The sequence below is a fragment of the Gopherus evgoodei genome, chromosome 1, assembly GCF_007399415.2.
Source record: "Gopherus evgoodei ecotype Sinaloan lineage chromosome 1, rGopEvg1_v1.p, whole genome shotgun sequence".
Lineage (NCBI taxonomy): Eukaryota > Metazoa > Chordata > Testudines > Testudinidae > Gopherus > Gopherus evgoodei.
In genome coordinates this window covers 357,500,660-357,518,462 of record NC_044322.1, presented here as the reverse complement: position 1 = coordinate 357,518,462, position 17,803 = coordinate 357,500,660, and the positions used below count along the sequence as shown (strand labels likewise).

At 44.0% G+C, this 17,803-nt stretch overlaps 1 protein-coding gene across 2 annotated transcripts in view; it reads right to left on the bottom strand.

The window, feature by feature from the left end:
- The window catches only part of PRKCQ (protein kinase C theta), a 92,201-nt gene that overhangs the window by 57,756 nt on the left and 16,642 nt on the right, over positions 1-17,803 (bottom strand). Inside the window, exons 2-4 of one of the 2 annotated variants that reach the window (XM_030572882.1) lie at positions 11,528-11,689; positions 11,286-11,437; positions 7,782-7,907 (exon numbers count right to left, since the gene is read on the bottom strand). In XM_030572882.1, the coding sequence (XP_030428742.1) occupies positions 7,782-7,899 (118 nt within the window). In that variant the 5' untranslated portion in view covers positions 7,900-7,907; positions 11,286-11,437; positions 11,528-11,689. The remainder of the gene's footprint in view (positions 1-7,781; positions 7,908-11,285; positions 11,438-11,527; positions 11,690-17,803) is intronic. The other variant, XM_030572793.1, reaches the window with a different exon arrangement.

The following is a 17,803-nucleotide window of genomic DNA, read 5'->3' as shown; positions in this document are numbered from 1 at the left end:
TGGCAATGGCCTTTGATTAAATACTGTGATTCCTGTGTTTAAAATAAACAACCCGAAAACCTTGCCTCAAATTACAGAGTGCAGAAAAAACAGCATTCAACAGACACAGCAGTGAAAGATGACACCAATGCACATTGCAAAGTATTGAGGCAGAATCTCCTACCAAAATGGCTCCAGCATAGAGGGCCTGATCTAAAATCCATTGAAATCACTGGGGGTTTTAAGGAGCTTTGAATCAGACATAATGTAGCTGCATATCTGGGATAAGGCTCTGTGACATACCAGAGGGGAACCCAGACCAGTGCGGGGCTGTGTCACCCCTGCCCTATAACTTTGGGTGCCTTGCAATGCCTTGCTGCTATAGCCCCCAACCTGGATTGCTCACAAACGGCCACCAACATGCAGATCACTCCCAGATGTGTTTGTGTAACTGCACATCAACAGCCTTGGTCATACTACAGGGTGACCTCAATACACTCCCAGTCCCGGATTTTCCCCTGAAATGTATGTCTTATACTGCCCAGCCCCCTCCTGGACAGTCCAAATATATGAAGTCTGTTATTCCATGAAGAGAATAATACACAACAGTTATTATCTGAAACAGTTACCCAGGCACTTCAACTACCAATGCTGGATTCGATAGAACAATAAAACAAGTTTATTAATGACAAAGAGATTTTAAGTGAGTACAAGCAATGAGGCATAAGAGTCAGAAATGGTTTTGAGAAGAACAAAGATAAAATGCTTTTTAGTGCCTAACTGAACAAACTAGATAAGATTCAAGCAAAGTTTCTCACCACATGCTTCCAGCAAGGTTAAAACGCTTCAGATCAGTACCCCTCCCCACAAAGTCCAATGGCTGTTTTCCTTTGTTGCCAGAGACAGACAGGGAGAGACAGGGATGTCTTGGGGTGTTTAGTATCAGAGGGGTAGCCGTGTTAGTCTGGATCTGTAAAAGCAGCAAAGAATCCTGTGGCACCTTATAGACTAACAGACGTTTTGGAGCATGAGCTTTCGTGGGTGAATACCCACTTCCTCAGACATGCATCTGAGGAAGTGGGTATTCACCCACGAAAGCTCATGCTCCAAAACGTCTGTTAGTCTATAAGGTGCCACAGGATTCTTTGCTGCTTTTGGGGTGTTTGCCTCTCCTTTTTATAGTTTTTTAACCCCTCTTTGAAAAGCATCTCCAGCTGAGAACCAATAGACAGGCAGCCTGCTGGAGGAAAGTGATTCCAGGGTGTTTTTCGCTGAGATGCAGATCTCTTTGTCCCTGTCCTCTTTCTTGCCAAAGAATGGTCACTTGGTAGGGAAGGGCCCATCAGCTTTGTTTAGACCTGGCTGGGGCATCAGCTTGCTCTTTGTCTTTGGGAAACTGGTATAATCAATCTCTAGACTTATCTGGGAAACCTATTTCAGTCGTGATTTCAGCTTATGTTCTTAATTTTACATATAATGTGGCTATATAGACTTTACCATGCTATTACTGATCAGCAAGTGATGAGTTTTCAAACTATACCTCACAAGGCATACCTTGTACAAAGACTATTACAATAGCATGTAGGGTGTGACGACAGGGGTGTATTCCATCACAAGCTCATTCCATCCTGATATATCATTGGACCCAACTAACAAAAACAAATCCATTTAAATAATTTAAATTTGTGAAAGACACCAACAATAGCCAAAAGTTCATTGAGCATTCCCTGTGCTATAGTGGGAATTTAGCATCTTTTCCCCATAAAAGCCTTGGAGGTAGCATGGCCAGAGCGTAAGGCTCAGAGCCAGGATTCCTGGATTATATTACCAACTTCGCAACTAATTAACTGAATCTCCTTGAACTTTTCACAGAGCCCAATATTTTCATGCTTAGGTATCACATTTGGGCACCTAAATAAAAACAGCCTGATCTTCACAGATATTGAGCAGGATCTCAAGCATTGAGTGGATCTAATTTATCTCAGTTTCAGTAAGGTATTTGATACGGTTCCACATGGAGAATTATTATTAGTTAAATTGGAAAAGATGGGGATCCATATGAAAATTGAAAAGTGGATAAGGAACTGGTTAAAGGAGAGACTACAATGGGTTGTACTGAAAGGTGAACTGTCAGGCTGGAGGGAGGTTACTAGTGGAGTTCCTCGGGGATCAGTTTTGGGACCAATCTTATTTGATCTTTTTATTACTGACCTTGGCACAATAAGTGGGAGTATGCTAATAAAGTTTGTGGATGACACAAAGCTGGGAGGTATTGCCAATACAGAGAAGGAGCAGGATATCCTACAGGAAGATCTGGATGACCTTTTAACCTGGAGTAATAGTAATAGGTTGAAATTTAATAGTGAAAAGTGCAAGGTCATGCATTTAGGGATTAATAACAAGAATTTTTGTTATAAGCTGGGGACTCATCAGTTGGAAGTAACAGAGGAGGAGGAGGACCTCAGAGTATTGGTTGATCACAGGATGACTATGAGCCGCCAATGTGATATGGCCGTGAAAAAAGCTAATGTGGTCTTGGGATGCATCAGGCGAGGTATTTCCAGTAGAGATAAGGAGATGTTAGTACCATTATACAAGGCACTGGTGAGACCTCATCTGGAATACTGTGTGCAGTTCTGGTCTCCCATGTTTAAGAAGGATGAATTCAAATTGGAACAGGTACAGAGAAGGGCTGCTAGGATGATCCAAGGAATGGAAAACTTGTCTTATGAAAGGAGACTCAAAGAGCTTGGCTTGTTTAGCCTAACCAAAAGAAGGCTGACTGGAGATATGATTGCTCTCTATAAATATATCAGAGGATAAATACCAGGGAGGGAGTACCAATGTGGACACAAGAAAAAATGGATAAACTGGCCATCGGGAAGTTTAAACTTGAAATTAGATGAAGGTTTCTAACCATCAGAGGAGTGAAGTTCTGGAACAGCCTTCCAAGGGGAGTACTGGGGGCAAAAGACATATCTGGCTTCAGGACTAAGCTGGATAAGTTTATGGAGGGGATGGTATGATGGGATAGCCTAATTTTGGGAATTAATTGATCTTTGACTACTCACGGTAAATATGCCCAATGGTCTGTGATGGGACGTTAGATGGGGTGGGATATGAGTTACTACAGAGAATTCTTTCCCGGGTGTCTGGCTGGTGACGCGTGCCCACATGCTCAGGGTTTAGCTGATTGCCATATTTGGGGTCTGGAAGAAATTTTCCTCCAGGGCAGATTAGCCGAGGCCCTGAGGGATTTTCTCCTTTCTCTGCAGCATGGGGCATGGGTCACTTGCTAGAGGATTCTCTGCGCCTTGAAGTCTTTAAACCATGAGTTGAGGACTTCAATAGCTCAGACGTAGGTTAGGGGTTTGTTACAGGAGTTGGTGAGTGAGATTCTGTGGCCTGCGTTGTGCAGGAGGTCAGACTAGATGACCATAATGGTCCCTTCTGACCTTAAGTCTACGAGTCTATGAGAACAGCAGTATTGGAAACAAATGGTTACAGAAAAGTTAAATCATAGCATGCGTTCTAGAATCTAGACTTTGTTAACTAGATACGAGCCTGCCTTGTAGAGCAATGCTCACCCCAAATCCTTTCACCATTTGCCAGCCAGGCTGATGGTGACCCCACTTTCCTATAACAAACATGGTGTCAGCTTGCATCCTCCATGAACAATCCTGTGTGCTTCCTTGTATCCCTAGCAGCTCTTCGTCTTTAGTCACAATCAGGACACACCCTGCTGTTGTTTTCTTTCTTGTAGATTTCACAGTCTTTCCACTGGTATCTGGGTTGTGTACAAATAGGCATCTATGGTAAGACATACAGTATACATATGGCTAGACCCAGAGATGAGCCTCTGTTTCTGCCTGCCTGAAAGGAACATGTCCAAGGTTTGTCATCTCCTGGTGACCTTAACTCCCAGATATTCAGAACATAATTTTCAGTATGGATATATACGTTCATCAATATTGTCCGTGTATACATTTTGCAATTATTATGCCGACCAGTGGGCTACTGGCTCTTACTTGAGACTTCACATGCCACTCTTTGGTGAACAATAATGCACATATTTGACCAAGGGAATCCCTGGAAAGCCCTGGGCCCCCCTCTGCCAGTTGGTACCAAGTGATCCCTCAATCACAGGCTGTCACTGTTTGTATCTGGCACAGAGCTGAGAACATTGTCGGGACTCAGTGAACAATAACACTGGTCTAAAATTTTTGAGAAGTCGTCTGCTTCAGAGATAAAATGTGATATTTATTATGTATTTTGATGTGCTGAATTCAAATATGACAATTAAAACAACTGATTGGCTACTGTTTCTAAGATATTTAAGTTTTTATATTTTATGTCTATGTATATTGTGTAGATAGTAGAGTTTTAATCATAAATTGTAAACCTAGGTATTTTCATGTGTTTATGGTTGCTTTACAGGATAATATTTCACTTGTCCTGTTTATGTAACACTTTAAAAATCAGCAAAAGGGCTATATTTATAAAAAATAATTATGAAACAAAAGGCAAAAAACTATTATGTACATAGTTTAGTCCTATTCAGTGTCTACTCGGCGCTTCTTGGCTTGTCTCCTGTATTCCTTAAATGGAGCATCTCTTGTCACTGTCCAGCAATAATCTGCAAGCATTGATGGGCTCCATTTGCCCTGATAGCCTGCCAGGAGATTCTACTGCTGTAGTCTGGAGCCCAACAGCTCTGCCTTACTCTTGGGTAGTTCCAAATCCCTGACAAGGTCATTCAGTTCACCTTGTGTTATGAGGTGTGGTTCAGAGGAGGAGGATGGGAGAAAACGTGGGTCCTGTGACATTGATGGTTCAGGACCAGAAGTTTCATCCTCTTCCTCGTCTGACTCAAGTGAGAATGATTCTGGTGCATCAGGAACCGGCAGTCCTTCTCCGTGGGGTACTGGGCGTATAGCTGATGGAATGTTTGGATAATGCACAGACCACTTTTTCTTTTTGACACATCTTTCCCAACTGGAGGCACCATGCAGAAGTAACAATTGCTAGTATGATCTGTTGGCTCTCTCCAAATCACTGGCACTGCAAAAGCCATAGATTTCCTTTTCCTGTTCTACCACTGGCGAAGATTTGTTGCACAAGTGTTGCAGTATATGTGTGGGGCCCACCTCTTGTCCTGATCTCCAATTTTGCAGCCAAAAGAAAGGTGATAGGCTTTCTTAACCATAGTGGTTCTACTGCGCTTTTGTGATGCAAAAGTCACTTCACCACAAACATAGCAGAAGTTATCTGCACTGTTCACACAAGTACGAGGCATCTCTGCTCACTTTGGCTAAACAGAAATGTGTCCCTTTGCAAAATTAAACACTGACAAATAATAGAGCACGACACTATATGATTTCTAGAGCTGATAGAGGGGAATTTGTTCATTAGAGTGATGTAAGCTTCATTATGATTGCATCAACCATGACTTCTAGGAATAACATGATGCAATTCATATCATGTATGACACAATACCAGCTTCAGATTGCATCATTCATTGTTTTGCCTTAAAAGCAAGTACTGTCCAAACCCAGTCATAGATTTATTCATAGATCCAGTCAAAGATGTATTTTAGTCATTTCTGGTTTAAATTGAGATCCCTTCCCTTTATAACTCACTTATCCTCCGCCATTCCCAAGTCAAGGGTTGTATATACTGACCAAATAGCATATCTTGAAAACTAGAGCCAATCAACAATTTTAAGCATCATTTTCGTTCTCAGTGATCCAGAATTAGTAAAGTTGGACTACATTTATTTCAGAAGCATTTTGGCTGTAGAGCAGTGTAATCTGTTAAGCGAGGGACATAACTTCAGAGTCTTCTTTAATGGAATAAACCAAGATTCCCCAAATTTATTTTATTCCCTTCTGAACTGACAGAGGCTTCAGTCTGAGTTGTGGCTCCTTTAAAGGATTCACTGAAGAAGACACCCCAGCTACGAATAAAGCTGAATGAGAAAGTATTACTTTCAATCAAGGCTGTGAGTTTTAAGATCCTAAGGATCTGGTGGCATCCGTTGTTTTCCACCTACATGCATTGATATCCCTACATTTTCCAAAATCATTTAAAATATATTATGAAAGGGTGAATTTTAACACTGCATAAACAAACATAGTCCACATTTTCTTAAAAAAACAACAACCCACAGTTAAGTGTTGAATTAATTGTTTTAAAAGTATAAAAATCTTCTTTTACTAACTACTGTAACACCTTGCAGGGCTTGTGATATAAAGAGACTCCTCAGGCAAGTTGATTTCTAAGATAATCACCTGAATTATTATTATTATTGTAGCATCTCAGAGCCCCCGTCATGGACCAGGATCCCATTGTGCTAGGTGCTGTACAAATAGATCACAAAAGGATGGTTCCTACCCCCAAAAGCTTACAATCTAAGTATAAGGAAAGAGACTACAGATGGATACAGGCAGATGGGGGAATACAAGGAAATAATGAGACAATGGTCAGCATGGTAGGCAGTGGCCATCAATTAGTTTAATGATTAAAATAAACAATGGTCAAATGCAACAGTAAATATAAGAAATTCTTGAACAATAATTATGACCTGATTTTGCAAATACGTATGGATGTGAGTAACTTTAGACATGTGAGTAATCTCATTGGGACTGTTCTCATGCTTAAAGGCATGTGTGAAGATGGCTTCAGGACTACGGCCCATATAAATCATAGAATCATAGAATATTAGAGTTGGAAGGGACCTCAGGAGGTCATCTAGTCCAACCCCCTGCTCAAAGCAGGACCAATACCAACTAAATCATCCCAGCCAGGGCTTTGTCAAGCTGGGCCTTAAAAACCTCTAAGGATGGAGATTCCGCCACCTCCCTAACTAACCCATTCCAGTGCTTCACCACCCTCCTAGTGAAACAGTGTTTCCTAATATCCAACCTAGACCTCCCCCACTGCAACTTGAGACCATTACTCCTTGTTCTGTCATCTGCCACCACTGAGAACAGCCGAGCTCTATCCTCTGTGGAACTCCCCTTCCGGTAGTTGAAAACAGCTATCAAATCTCCCCTCATTCTTCTCTTCTGCAAACTAAATAAGCCCAGTTCCCTCAGCCTCTCCTCATAAGTCATGTGCTCCAGCCCCCTGATCATTTTTGTTGCCCTTTGCTGGACTGTCTCCAATTAGTCATTCCACTATCAAAACTGTAACAATGTGTGCATTTGCAGCTGGAAAACTGGCTACTTTAGTGTTTTCTCTTCATACCTAAGTGTAAAATTCCCTCAAAAATATATCTTATACAGGGCAGTGATTATGCTAAACAGTTAATTCAGTTTTACACGATTCTGCCTGTTTGAGCGAGATTTCCCAGCTTCTTCAAACAGAGAAATGGCTGCACCTGGCTGTATCTCTAAAAATAGAATGAACGTTTTAAGTTATACCCCTGTATCTCAGAGACACCCAGGCAATTTGCACCTACTTTGAATAAAAATGAAACATGACTTGGCTCAGCTAATTCTGGAGCAATGCATGCTGGGATCTATAGCCTCAGCACCCATGAGCCCACAGAAAAGATGAGGACTTTTCTAGGCTACCTTTTAAATACCTCATGGTCTTGAAGTCCCCAGTGAGACCAGTCAAGCCGTGCATGATGGAGGAATTATTCTACGGAATACTATTGTTTTTAAAGTTTGTTATTAAAAGATGCTACGAATGCTTATAAGGATCTCAGCACACATTTTATGCACAAGTAGCAATGCAGAGAGGCACACATCTATAACAACCATATAAGATGTATATCTTAGCATGTAAATGCTTACCTGATTCCTCTGCTTCTTTGACCATCACCGCACAATAAGGATTAATCACCTCCCCTTGTGATGGCAGGTAGGGGCCGCTGTCATAGTTTGATAAGCCAATCCGAAGAAAGGGTGACATGACAGATCCTGTGTTGAGGAAAAGAGAAATGATATTTGGGGGAGTCTAAAAGTTCCCTTTGTTTTAACTAGCGTCACTGGTAGTCAGGGGGCAAACTAGTAGCTACTTATCCATCTGAAAAGGGGCTCTATGATTTCCTCTTCTGCCTAGCAAGTTGCTTGACTAGCACAAAACTGTCATGAGGCTACGCATGAGTGAGGTAACATAACCAGACGTGTCAATTTTAAGGCTTAGGGGGGAGGGACAGCTCAGTGGTTTGAGCATTGGCCTGCTAAACCCAGGGTTGTGAGTTCAATCCTTAAGTGGGCCATTTAGGGAAGTGGAATAAAAATCTGTTTGGGGACCGGCCCTACTTTGAGCAGCAGGTTGGACTAAATGACCTACTGAGGTCCTTTCCAACTCTAATATTCTAGGTGTGACTTAACCAGTCACAAGGTATTTGCTGGAAATGCACTCAGCTGGCTTCAGAGTACCACTGATTCAACACTAGCTCACACATTGGAACTACAGCAAGAGTGAAACCAAGCCATATTCATGGGATACCCTCCCCTTTAGTTTATGAGCAGTTACACTCTCACAAAACAGAACACAGTGGGGAAACACTGAGTTTTGGGAACTCCAGTCTATTGGAAACCTGCAAGTAAAACATGACGCTGTGAAAAATTGAAGCACTGTTTATATGAAACATGGAAATGATGTCAGGCATCAGATCACTGGGTAGCAGACACTTATTTATTGACAAACCTTTGAAGTGAAAATGCTGCTCATTGGACCCAGATCTTTCTGGAGGGCCAGAGAGGAGAACACTTAGAGAATCATAGATTCACAGAAATATAGGGCTGGAAGGAACCTCGAAAGGTCATCTAATCCACCCCCTGCACTGAGGCAGGACCAAGCAAACCTAGACCTGACATATGTTTGTCTAACTTGTTCTTAAAAATCCTCCAACGATGGGGATTTGACAACCTCCCTTGGAAACCTATTCCAATGCTTAATTATCTGTATAGTTAGACAGATTTTCCTAATATCTAACCTAAATCTCCTTTGCTGCACGTTATTACTTCTTTTCCTACTTTCAGTGGACATGGAGAATAATTGATCACCATCCTCTTTATAACAGCCCCTAACATATTCATGCATTAACAGGTGTGTTGTGAGCAAGACACAAGAAGTCATTCTTCTGCTCTACTCTGCACTGGTTAGGCCTCAACTGGAGTATTGTGTCCAGTTCTGGGCACCGCATTTCAAGAAAGATGTGGACACCCCTGCAGATCCCCACTAATTATGACCTTTCAGTTTGACAGCAAGCTATGAATAACTATTCTTTGAATATGGTCTTCTGGAACAAGCTACACCCCTCTATACCGATATTCCAGTCATGAGATTTATACCACCAATTGATGCCAATTAAATCAGAATTTAGCTTACGTACAATACTTCCAGTTCTTCCTGTTTATTCCCCATGCTCCTTCCATTTGTGCATAGACATCTAAAGCCTGGTCTACACTACAGAGTTAGCTTATGCCAGCCTAACTGCATTTAAATTTCACCTCTGCTGATGTAACCGCCCTGCTATGCCACGTAATAACTCCACCTCCAAAGGTGGCATAGAGTCAAGGTCATTGTAGCTAGGTCAACCCAGTGTCAGTATAGACACTGCGTTGCTTATGTCCACTGTTACTGGCAGGGCCGTCTCCAGGTTTTCTGCCGCCCCAAGCAGCTAAAAAACAAAAAAGAAAAGCCGCAGCAGCACGATCGCGCTGCTCCATTCTTCGGCGGCAATTCCAGCAGGGACTGAGGGACCCATCACTGAGTTGCCGCCGAAGAACCGGACGTGCTGCCCCAGTAGCAGCCGGAGTGCCGCCCCTTGGTATTGGTTCCCCCGAGCACCTGCTTCCTTAGCTGATGCCTGGAGCTGGCCCTGGTTACTGGCTTTCAGGAGCCATCCCACAGTGCTCCACATTGACAGTGCAATCAATACAAGTGCTCCTGGTGAGGATGCACACTGACACAAGGAGCCAAGTATAGATGTAGTTCTTCTACAGCTTGCAGGGAAAAGATATCGCAAAGTGATAATCATGTCAATGGAATAACTCTTTATTTTCAGATTATTGGATGCCCACCACAGTCATATCTAGGTCCCATACAAAGCATAAAAGCTCAAGACTCTGGTCTGGCCCCTCCAGTGTCTCCCAGTCCACTACAGATGCCAGTTTAAGACTTTGCATCTAGTTGTCAGAGCCATTAATGCACAGGCACTGACTCCGGGGGTGCTCTGGGGCTAGAGCACCCATGGGGAAAAAATGGTGGGTGCTGAGCACCCAACAGCAGCCCCCCTTTCAGCACTTCCCCCACCCCTCCCAGTGCCTCCAGCCCTCTGCTGGGCCCCACGGATCAACACCTCCCCATCCCTCCTCGCATCTTCCATCCGCAGCAATCAGCTGTTTTGTGGCATGCAGGGAGGCGGAGAGGGAGAGGGGAGAAGTGAGATGTGGCACATTCAGGAGAGGGGGTGGAACTGGCTGGAAAGAGGCGGGGCAGTGGTGGGGGTTGGGGGAAGGGGTGGAGTGGAGTGGGGGAGGGACCTGCCCCACCCTCCCCCCGCAGTTTGAAAAGTCAGCACCTGTGCATTTATGGCTCAGGTCTTACCAACATAAGAGAGTGAATTTCCATCTATGAACCCCCTAAAACAGTGTGATTCTCTGGGACGATGAAGGTCACAAAGCCCAGAAATAAGTGTGTGAGAGCTGGAGGCAAAGCATTCCCTGTTAAGGGGATCTGAACTTCTAGAAAAGATGAGCTGAATACAGAGTCTGACCATTTTTAGAAAACACTGAAAAACCTTCTCACGTTAGAAAGGTTTTCCCACCCTATCCAGAACAACATTCACAAGAACAACCACCACATCTCACTTATACACACAAACACCCTCTGCCGAGCACAGCTTTTTATACACTGAAAAGTAAGACGTTCCAGAGACTGTATGAAATTCACTGGGAGGGATTTTGGCATTGCTAATCTATTTTTGCACAGAAAGTGCTCAGATATGGTCATGGGCAGCAGCACAAAAGCCTAAAATAAACAGAATCGACACATGCGCACGGTCCACAAATGGCAAACCTTGTCTGTAACCTCTTGCTGCCTTTTGAACAGCTTAGTTGCAGCATCAGTCAACCGGCTGATTAAAAGGATACACCTTGCACTGTGCTCCAAAAGCCAAACCAGGCCTTTCATGGACTATGAGTGGGAAATAAATCTCACAGTCCAGAACGGACAGCTGAGATCACTCAGCCACCAGTGCTCCTATGGACTGACAGTAAAAACAACCCAGCTGACCTCAAAGGTCACGCAAAGGAGGATAGGGTAAATAAAGCCATTTTTCTTACCTGTAAATGGAATTTTACTGATAGACAAGGTCAGTCTCTAATTATATGGGTTTTCCTTTTCATCACATCTGTAGAAAACATGGAGCAATGTCACTGCTGTCTCTCATTGTCACTGCTCCTGGGGCTGGACTGCCTTTAAAACTCTGGACTCTCTGTTTAAGGAGGTGGGAGAAAGGAGAATGAATGGGGGAGACGGAGCAAAACCGGGCCGCAGCCACTTGCCAAAATGGCAACCATCTTACCAGGCAATTTGGAGAGACGAGAGTCCATCCTCCCGCACTGTGCAGAAGTAGTGGGTGACTGCAACAGTCAGAAGGAGTCTTTGTAAATGCATGACTGTGCCCCACAACCTTAGCCTCTGGCAGATCCTCTTGCCATCTAAATATGGTAAAACCCTCTTCTTCCTGGTTTGGAAAATAAAGACAAACATCTACAATTAGGATTGGGCTTGAAACAAGATTTGGGGCAAACGCTTCAGGCCTGATTTTTCAAAGGCGCTTAAGACTCAGAGCTCAGCACCTTTGAAGGCTGCGACACCTGCTCTTTTCTTGCACAGGCAATGGGGCGTGTTTATTCACTGCTAGATCTTTTAAGGGGTTCGTCAAGGGATTTCTCAGATAAGTTGCACCAGTATAGGGACGGTCCACAACCTTGGCATTATTGTGAAGGTTCTCCTCCCAATTTTAGCTGAAGTGCCCTGTGATCAGCAGCTTGTGTAGCTGCTAATCTGGCTGAGACAGACTAAGCTCTAGGAGGAATCACATAGGCACTTAGGTACTAGGTCTAAGAAAGAGGAAAGCCTTTGGATACCTTGAGAGGGGTCTTATGTCTAGGAGAAAGAAAACTCCATGAGCTCTTCATAAGACCCCAGGCAGTGCACTGATGATGGTCAGACTGTGGCAGATGAAAATCTGAAAGCTCCTAGGGTCACTTCAAAAAACTACCCCCGTGTTTCTCTATAAGATCTCAGTGTGTGATGTTGCCCGCAAGTAGGAGAAACCATTTTCGGAATCATCTGTGATTTCTGACTTTCCCAGGAATTGCTGGGGAGGGTAAATCACAGGCTGGAACATCTGAAACTAGTTTCTGTACTGCAGGATAATACAGGGAATTAGCACCGTCCTCAGGTCTTGGGCGAGATATCTCTGGAGTTTGCTCAGCCCCTTGGAGATACATCAGTATTAGAAAGATAGGTCCTTGAGGGAAGCTGGTGAGGCCATCCTCATTATCAGCCCAGGCTTGGATAGGTTTGCATGGCAACAAACAGGATGGGAACAGAAATGGAGCAGCACCAAGAGCCCAGTGAGTAGAAACCCCCTCCAAGTTACTTATTAGGAAAGGGATCCATGATATTAAAGAAGATGAGGCATCAGGAAGAGGAGTGCCTTAGCCTGGATTGATGGAAAAACCCAATCCAAATAGATAGTAGTCCCCCCACAAGAAACAAATGCATTGTTCTTCTTTCTTTGTCTTCAACTATTCAAACTTTTCCTGCCCCCCTGAAATAAGAGGCATAGCTAAACTGAGAGGGTAAAAATACTAACCTGAGGAATTCTGGCAGCAAGATGTAAATATAAATGTCTGTGCCAAGTAATGGGCATCAGGGCAAACTAACAGGACCCTGAAGACAGCCTGGGGCTGACACTCAAAACATCTGCAATCTTCTGCGCTCACCTGTTCAAATATGAAGTAGGTAGAAACCCATCTTTTTAGAGGCTGACCCTGCCCACTTGGAGTGAGGAGATTAATCTGTTATATAAATAGCACAGTAGGAGTTTGGTTCCACTTTGCATTTGTTTACACCATCAGTTCTCCATTTTTTTCATTCTGCTAATGACCTGGCAAGAGAAAGATCCCTTAATGGGTACATGTCCCAACACCCTAATTCCCAACTGTTTGGCTCTCAAAACAGTCCACTCTGTGGACCCTCACGAAGGGCTGTGATCACCAGTAAGTGGTCCACTGATGCCATGCTGAGCAGCACTGGCTTACAGTCACTGCATGATGGCAAGGGATGGATCACTTGATGATTCCCTGTTCTGTTCATTCCCTCTGAAGCACCTGGCATTGGCCACTGTCAGATGACAGGATACTGGGCTAGATGGACCTTTGGTCTGACCCAGTATGGCCATTCTTATGATTAAAAAGTATAATATAGTACTTTGGGAATCTCTGAGCATGAAAATCAACAAAGCAATCTAAATATTGTTCTATAGCTTCTTGGCACAGAAATACCCCAAATGCAACTAAATCATTTTCTCAAACATTTAGAAAAACTTCACTTAGGTGAAAAGTATTGGGCTAAATCCATCATTAGTGTAATCCACTGAAGTGATGCATTTACTTTAGCAATGAACATGGTCCATCGTGTTGACAGCAAAGGTCAAAGTTTTTAAAAAGATCAGTTTTGAAGAGTGATCAGATCTCAAATCAGTACTAGCCTTAGGGCTCACCCCTCATACACCATCAGTGTTAGGAGCCAGGTCTGTATTCCGCTGGAGAGTCAAAAACCCTCTTTCCAATGGAAAATAGCATTTACTGTAGCCCTGGTTGGGTGCGCAGTAACTGACCTCAACAGCATGTCACTATATTCTATTGAAAATCAATTTTTGAGACTCTTACACATATTAGTTATAAAGAACTGGAGCCCTGGATTGGGGACATTCAGGGCACTTCCCATAAGCTGATCTATCACTCAGAGGTTCTAGAAATTGAAATGTCATGGCAATCAAGCAGTCATCAGCAAATGAGAGAGGATATTTTACATGGCTGTGTGGGCCCTTTGCAACCGAAGGAAACAGATTGTATCTGAGGGAAGGTTCATCAGGGATCTGTGTGAGTCTTTTGTGTTGTGTGCACTGACTTTCTATTCCATTGCTTTACAAAGAACAATAACTGCAGGCTCACTTTTTCTCCCCAATAAGACTCATAGAAATGTGTGAAGTCCCCACAGAAGCATCTGAGAGAAGACAGAGAGCAGGCCCCTGATAACTTGATGAAAGCAGAGGGCATATGGTACATACCCAGTCCTGGCATAGGGGATGGCTGGATGATCTAATCCTTTGCTTCATCTCCAACTTCTAACATCCTCCTATTTTCTGTAGCTAAATGCCTATATAAAACCATTTCTTTATTAACTACTCAGAAAGCTTGAAGCTGGATGGGACTGGACTTCTGGCAGATATCGTGGCCTGGTGCAGGAGAGCAATAGCGGAAGCAGATGACAGGTGAACCCAATGCCTTCATTGCAATATTAAGATGCAGCTCCTGCCCCTGAAAAGCTTATCCTCTAAGCTAACAAGAAAGACAGAGGAAAGGAAGCACCATAGTCTCCATTTCACAGATGGGGAACTAAGCACAAAGGGATTCAGTGACTCACTCAACATTACACAGGAAGTCTGTGGCAGAGTTGGGATTTAAACCCAGGTCTCACAGTAAGGCGACGTATCTAAGACACTTATATGGTGTCTATCAACATGCAATCTGAGCACCTCACAGCCTTTAACAAATGTATACTCCCAGCACCCTGGTGAACTAGACAGTGCTATTACCGCCATTTTACAGGAGGGGATTGAGGCACAAAGAGACTAAAGCCACGTCTACACTACCCACCGGATTGGCGGGTAGTAATCAATCTATCGGGGATTGATTTATCGTGTCTCATCTAGACATGATAAATCGATCCCTGAATCGACACCTGTACTCCACCTCGGCAGGAGGAGTAAGTGGAGTTGACAGGGGAGCTGCAGCGATCGACTTGCCGTCATGAGGATGGACAGGTAAGTTGAACTAAGATACTTTGACTTCAGCTATGCTACCTGAAGTTGCGTATCTTAGATTGATCCCCTCCCCTAGTGTAGACCAGCCCTGAGGGCCAGATCCACAAAGGAACTTTGGCATCTAAGTCCCAGTTTTAGGGACCACTGCAATCCACAAACCCCCGTCAGCTGCTGCCTAACCCGATGGCTGCAAAAACTCACTGGGCACCTAAAGTTTTGCTGTAAAAGTTGCGTTGGTGCCTAAGTTTCTGCTTCTGGGCATATGCACTGCTGCTTGAGGCAGGTGCCTTGGCCTCTGTCTCCAACTGCAGCCCCAGTGCAATCCTCACACCTGGGAAAATAGGAAGGGCAACTCTTTCTTGACTATATTAGGAAGCAATAGACTTAATAGTCTTAAGCAGATGAACCTGAACCACGTGGAATGTATGGACCAAGGCTCTTATTCAGCAAAGCACATAATCACACGCTTAGCATGCTTGACTTCAGAATGGTCTTAAGCATGTGCAGAAGTATTTTGCTGAATCAAGGTCTACCCGAGGGGAGATTTTAAACATTTCAGCTCTTTTTTCAGTAGCTAAATTCACAGTTTGTGGAGAGGATGGGATCTATTTCCAGCCATATTGCTGGCAAAACGGCAGTATTTGCACCTTTAGCTTTCTCATCTGTGACCACAAACAGATAGAGGAGCTGGTATTGTGGGTGAAAAATGTAACTCTCAAAGGGATGCTTCCCAGCTGAAAGACACTTGGACACGTGCAGAACTTTACACACCAGGAGTAGTCCCATGACTTCTGGGCTCCCAAACTGAGTTCAACAGGATTACTTTCCAGTGAATAAAGATGAGCACATGAGCATAGACGCAGACTCTGTAGCTGCTCCGGGACTGGAGCACCCATGGGGAAAAAATAGTGGTGCTGAGCACCCACTGGCACTCCTCCATCAGCTCCCGCCACCCCCCATTGCCTCCCACATGCTGGCAGGTCCTGCTGATTGGCACCTCCCCTTCCCTTCCTGCGCCTCCCACCCATCACAATCAGCTATTTCGCAGTGTGCAAGCAGGCTGGGAGGGAGTGGGAAGGAGCAAGGGGCAGGGGTGGGGCCTTGGGGGAAGGGGTGGAGTGGGGGTGAGGCCTATGGCACAGCTGTGGGGGTCGTGCACCCCCTGGCACTTTGAAAAGTTGGCGCCTATGAATACATGCATAAATCCTTGCAGGATCAGGACCAAATTTTCTCTCTCTCTGTCCTGAAATTCAGGAGAGAACATATGTAAATAATTCCCTTTTGTCATTTTCATTTTAGGGGTATACATCAACTGGTAGTGCAAAAGAGCTAAAACCAATATTTTTATAAAGAGACCATCTGAAAGCATTTTGGGTGGGACAGTCCCTTTTTCAGCCTGCCTTGGGCAATGGGAGGAGGGCCGAAAGGGAATTGGAATAGCTATTTAATTTCCCTTTTCTCCACAGCCAGCCATAGCATTTGCAGCCAGTGGCTTAGAGGGGGTGGAGGAAGAGTGAGAGGGAGTGCAGGGGAGCCAGTTGTCACTTTTGGAAATTTTACAGAATGAGACTCTATGTGGTGAAAACCTCCAAAAAGTTTACAATCAAATTTGATTCCCGCACGTAGAGGATCCCTAACTCAGTACCAGGCCAACACTCCCACTGATTTGAATACAGTTCAGCCAGAAAAGGCATTGAATGTTTCTGCCATGTGGATCAGATGGTACAGGGTTCAGAGCAGCCCACTGCAGCATTCAGGAGATGGGTAATTTCCCTTTAAATAGTTTGTGGAACATCCAGTGATGGTCTCTGTGTTCTATGTTTAGAGATATGCCACAGCAGCAGGGCATGAAGGTAGCTAGGCCTTGCATGCTATATAAGGCTAGTACATAGAGTTATTTGGACTCCACCATGCTCATGTGATGTCACAAAGTTTCAGGCCAGAAGGTTCATTAGATCACCCAGTGTGACGTCCTGTACATCACATTCATCTTATGCTTGTTGTGTGAAAAAGAAAAGACATAGCACCTAGACTGAGCCAAATCCCCAGCTGGTTTAAATTAGGTCCAGTGACGTTAATGTAACTAGGCAGATACTGTAGTTGAGGATCTGACCCACGGCTTCAGCCCACACTATAGGAGAGAAGGAGAAGGAGAGATCTCAAGGGTTGAACAATGGACAGCTGGAGACAAGTCTAATGGTGTTTGGCAACCTTAAAGCGACACTGAAATGTTAAGGGAAGGATTAATACTCTTCATTCCCAAGAGATGGACTTCCTGCAAGATAAGGATTATTCCATGCAAAAGAGATCTTTCCTAGATGCTGGGTACTTGCCTTGTTCCCTAATAGGCAATGGGAACATCTCTAGCAATTAATTTGGAGACCAGTAATTTTTACGGGCTGGTTTGACTCCTCTGCTACTTCTGCAGACACCAGGGAGAGGCAAACCAGGAACGCCAATAGGGGGACTGCAAAGATATTCAGTGAAAAACCTTGCTGAATTCCCAGTCTACTCAGCTATTGTATAACCATTTCTCTTGCCATCATTCCACGCACTGCCACCTCTGATGCTCTAAACACAAACACATCCTTACCTATTCCAACAGAAAGATGTACAAACACTATATTTACTTTCCTCTATTTCTGCTGCTTGTTTACTTTTTGCCTTTTGCTCAGCTATGCATAAGGAAAATTGACTGGTCAGTTTTGCTTTTGTTCCTAGTTAATTTCACGTCCCGCA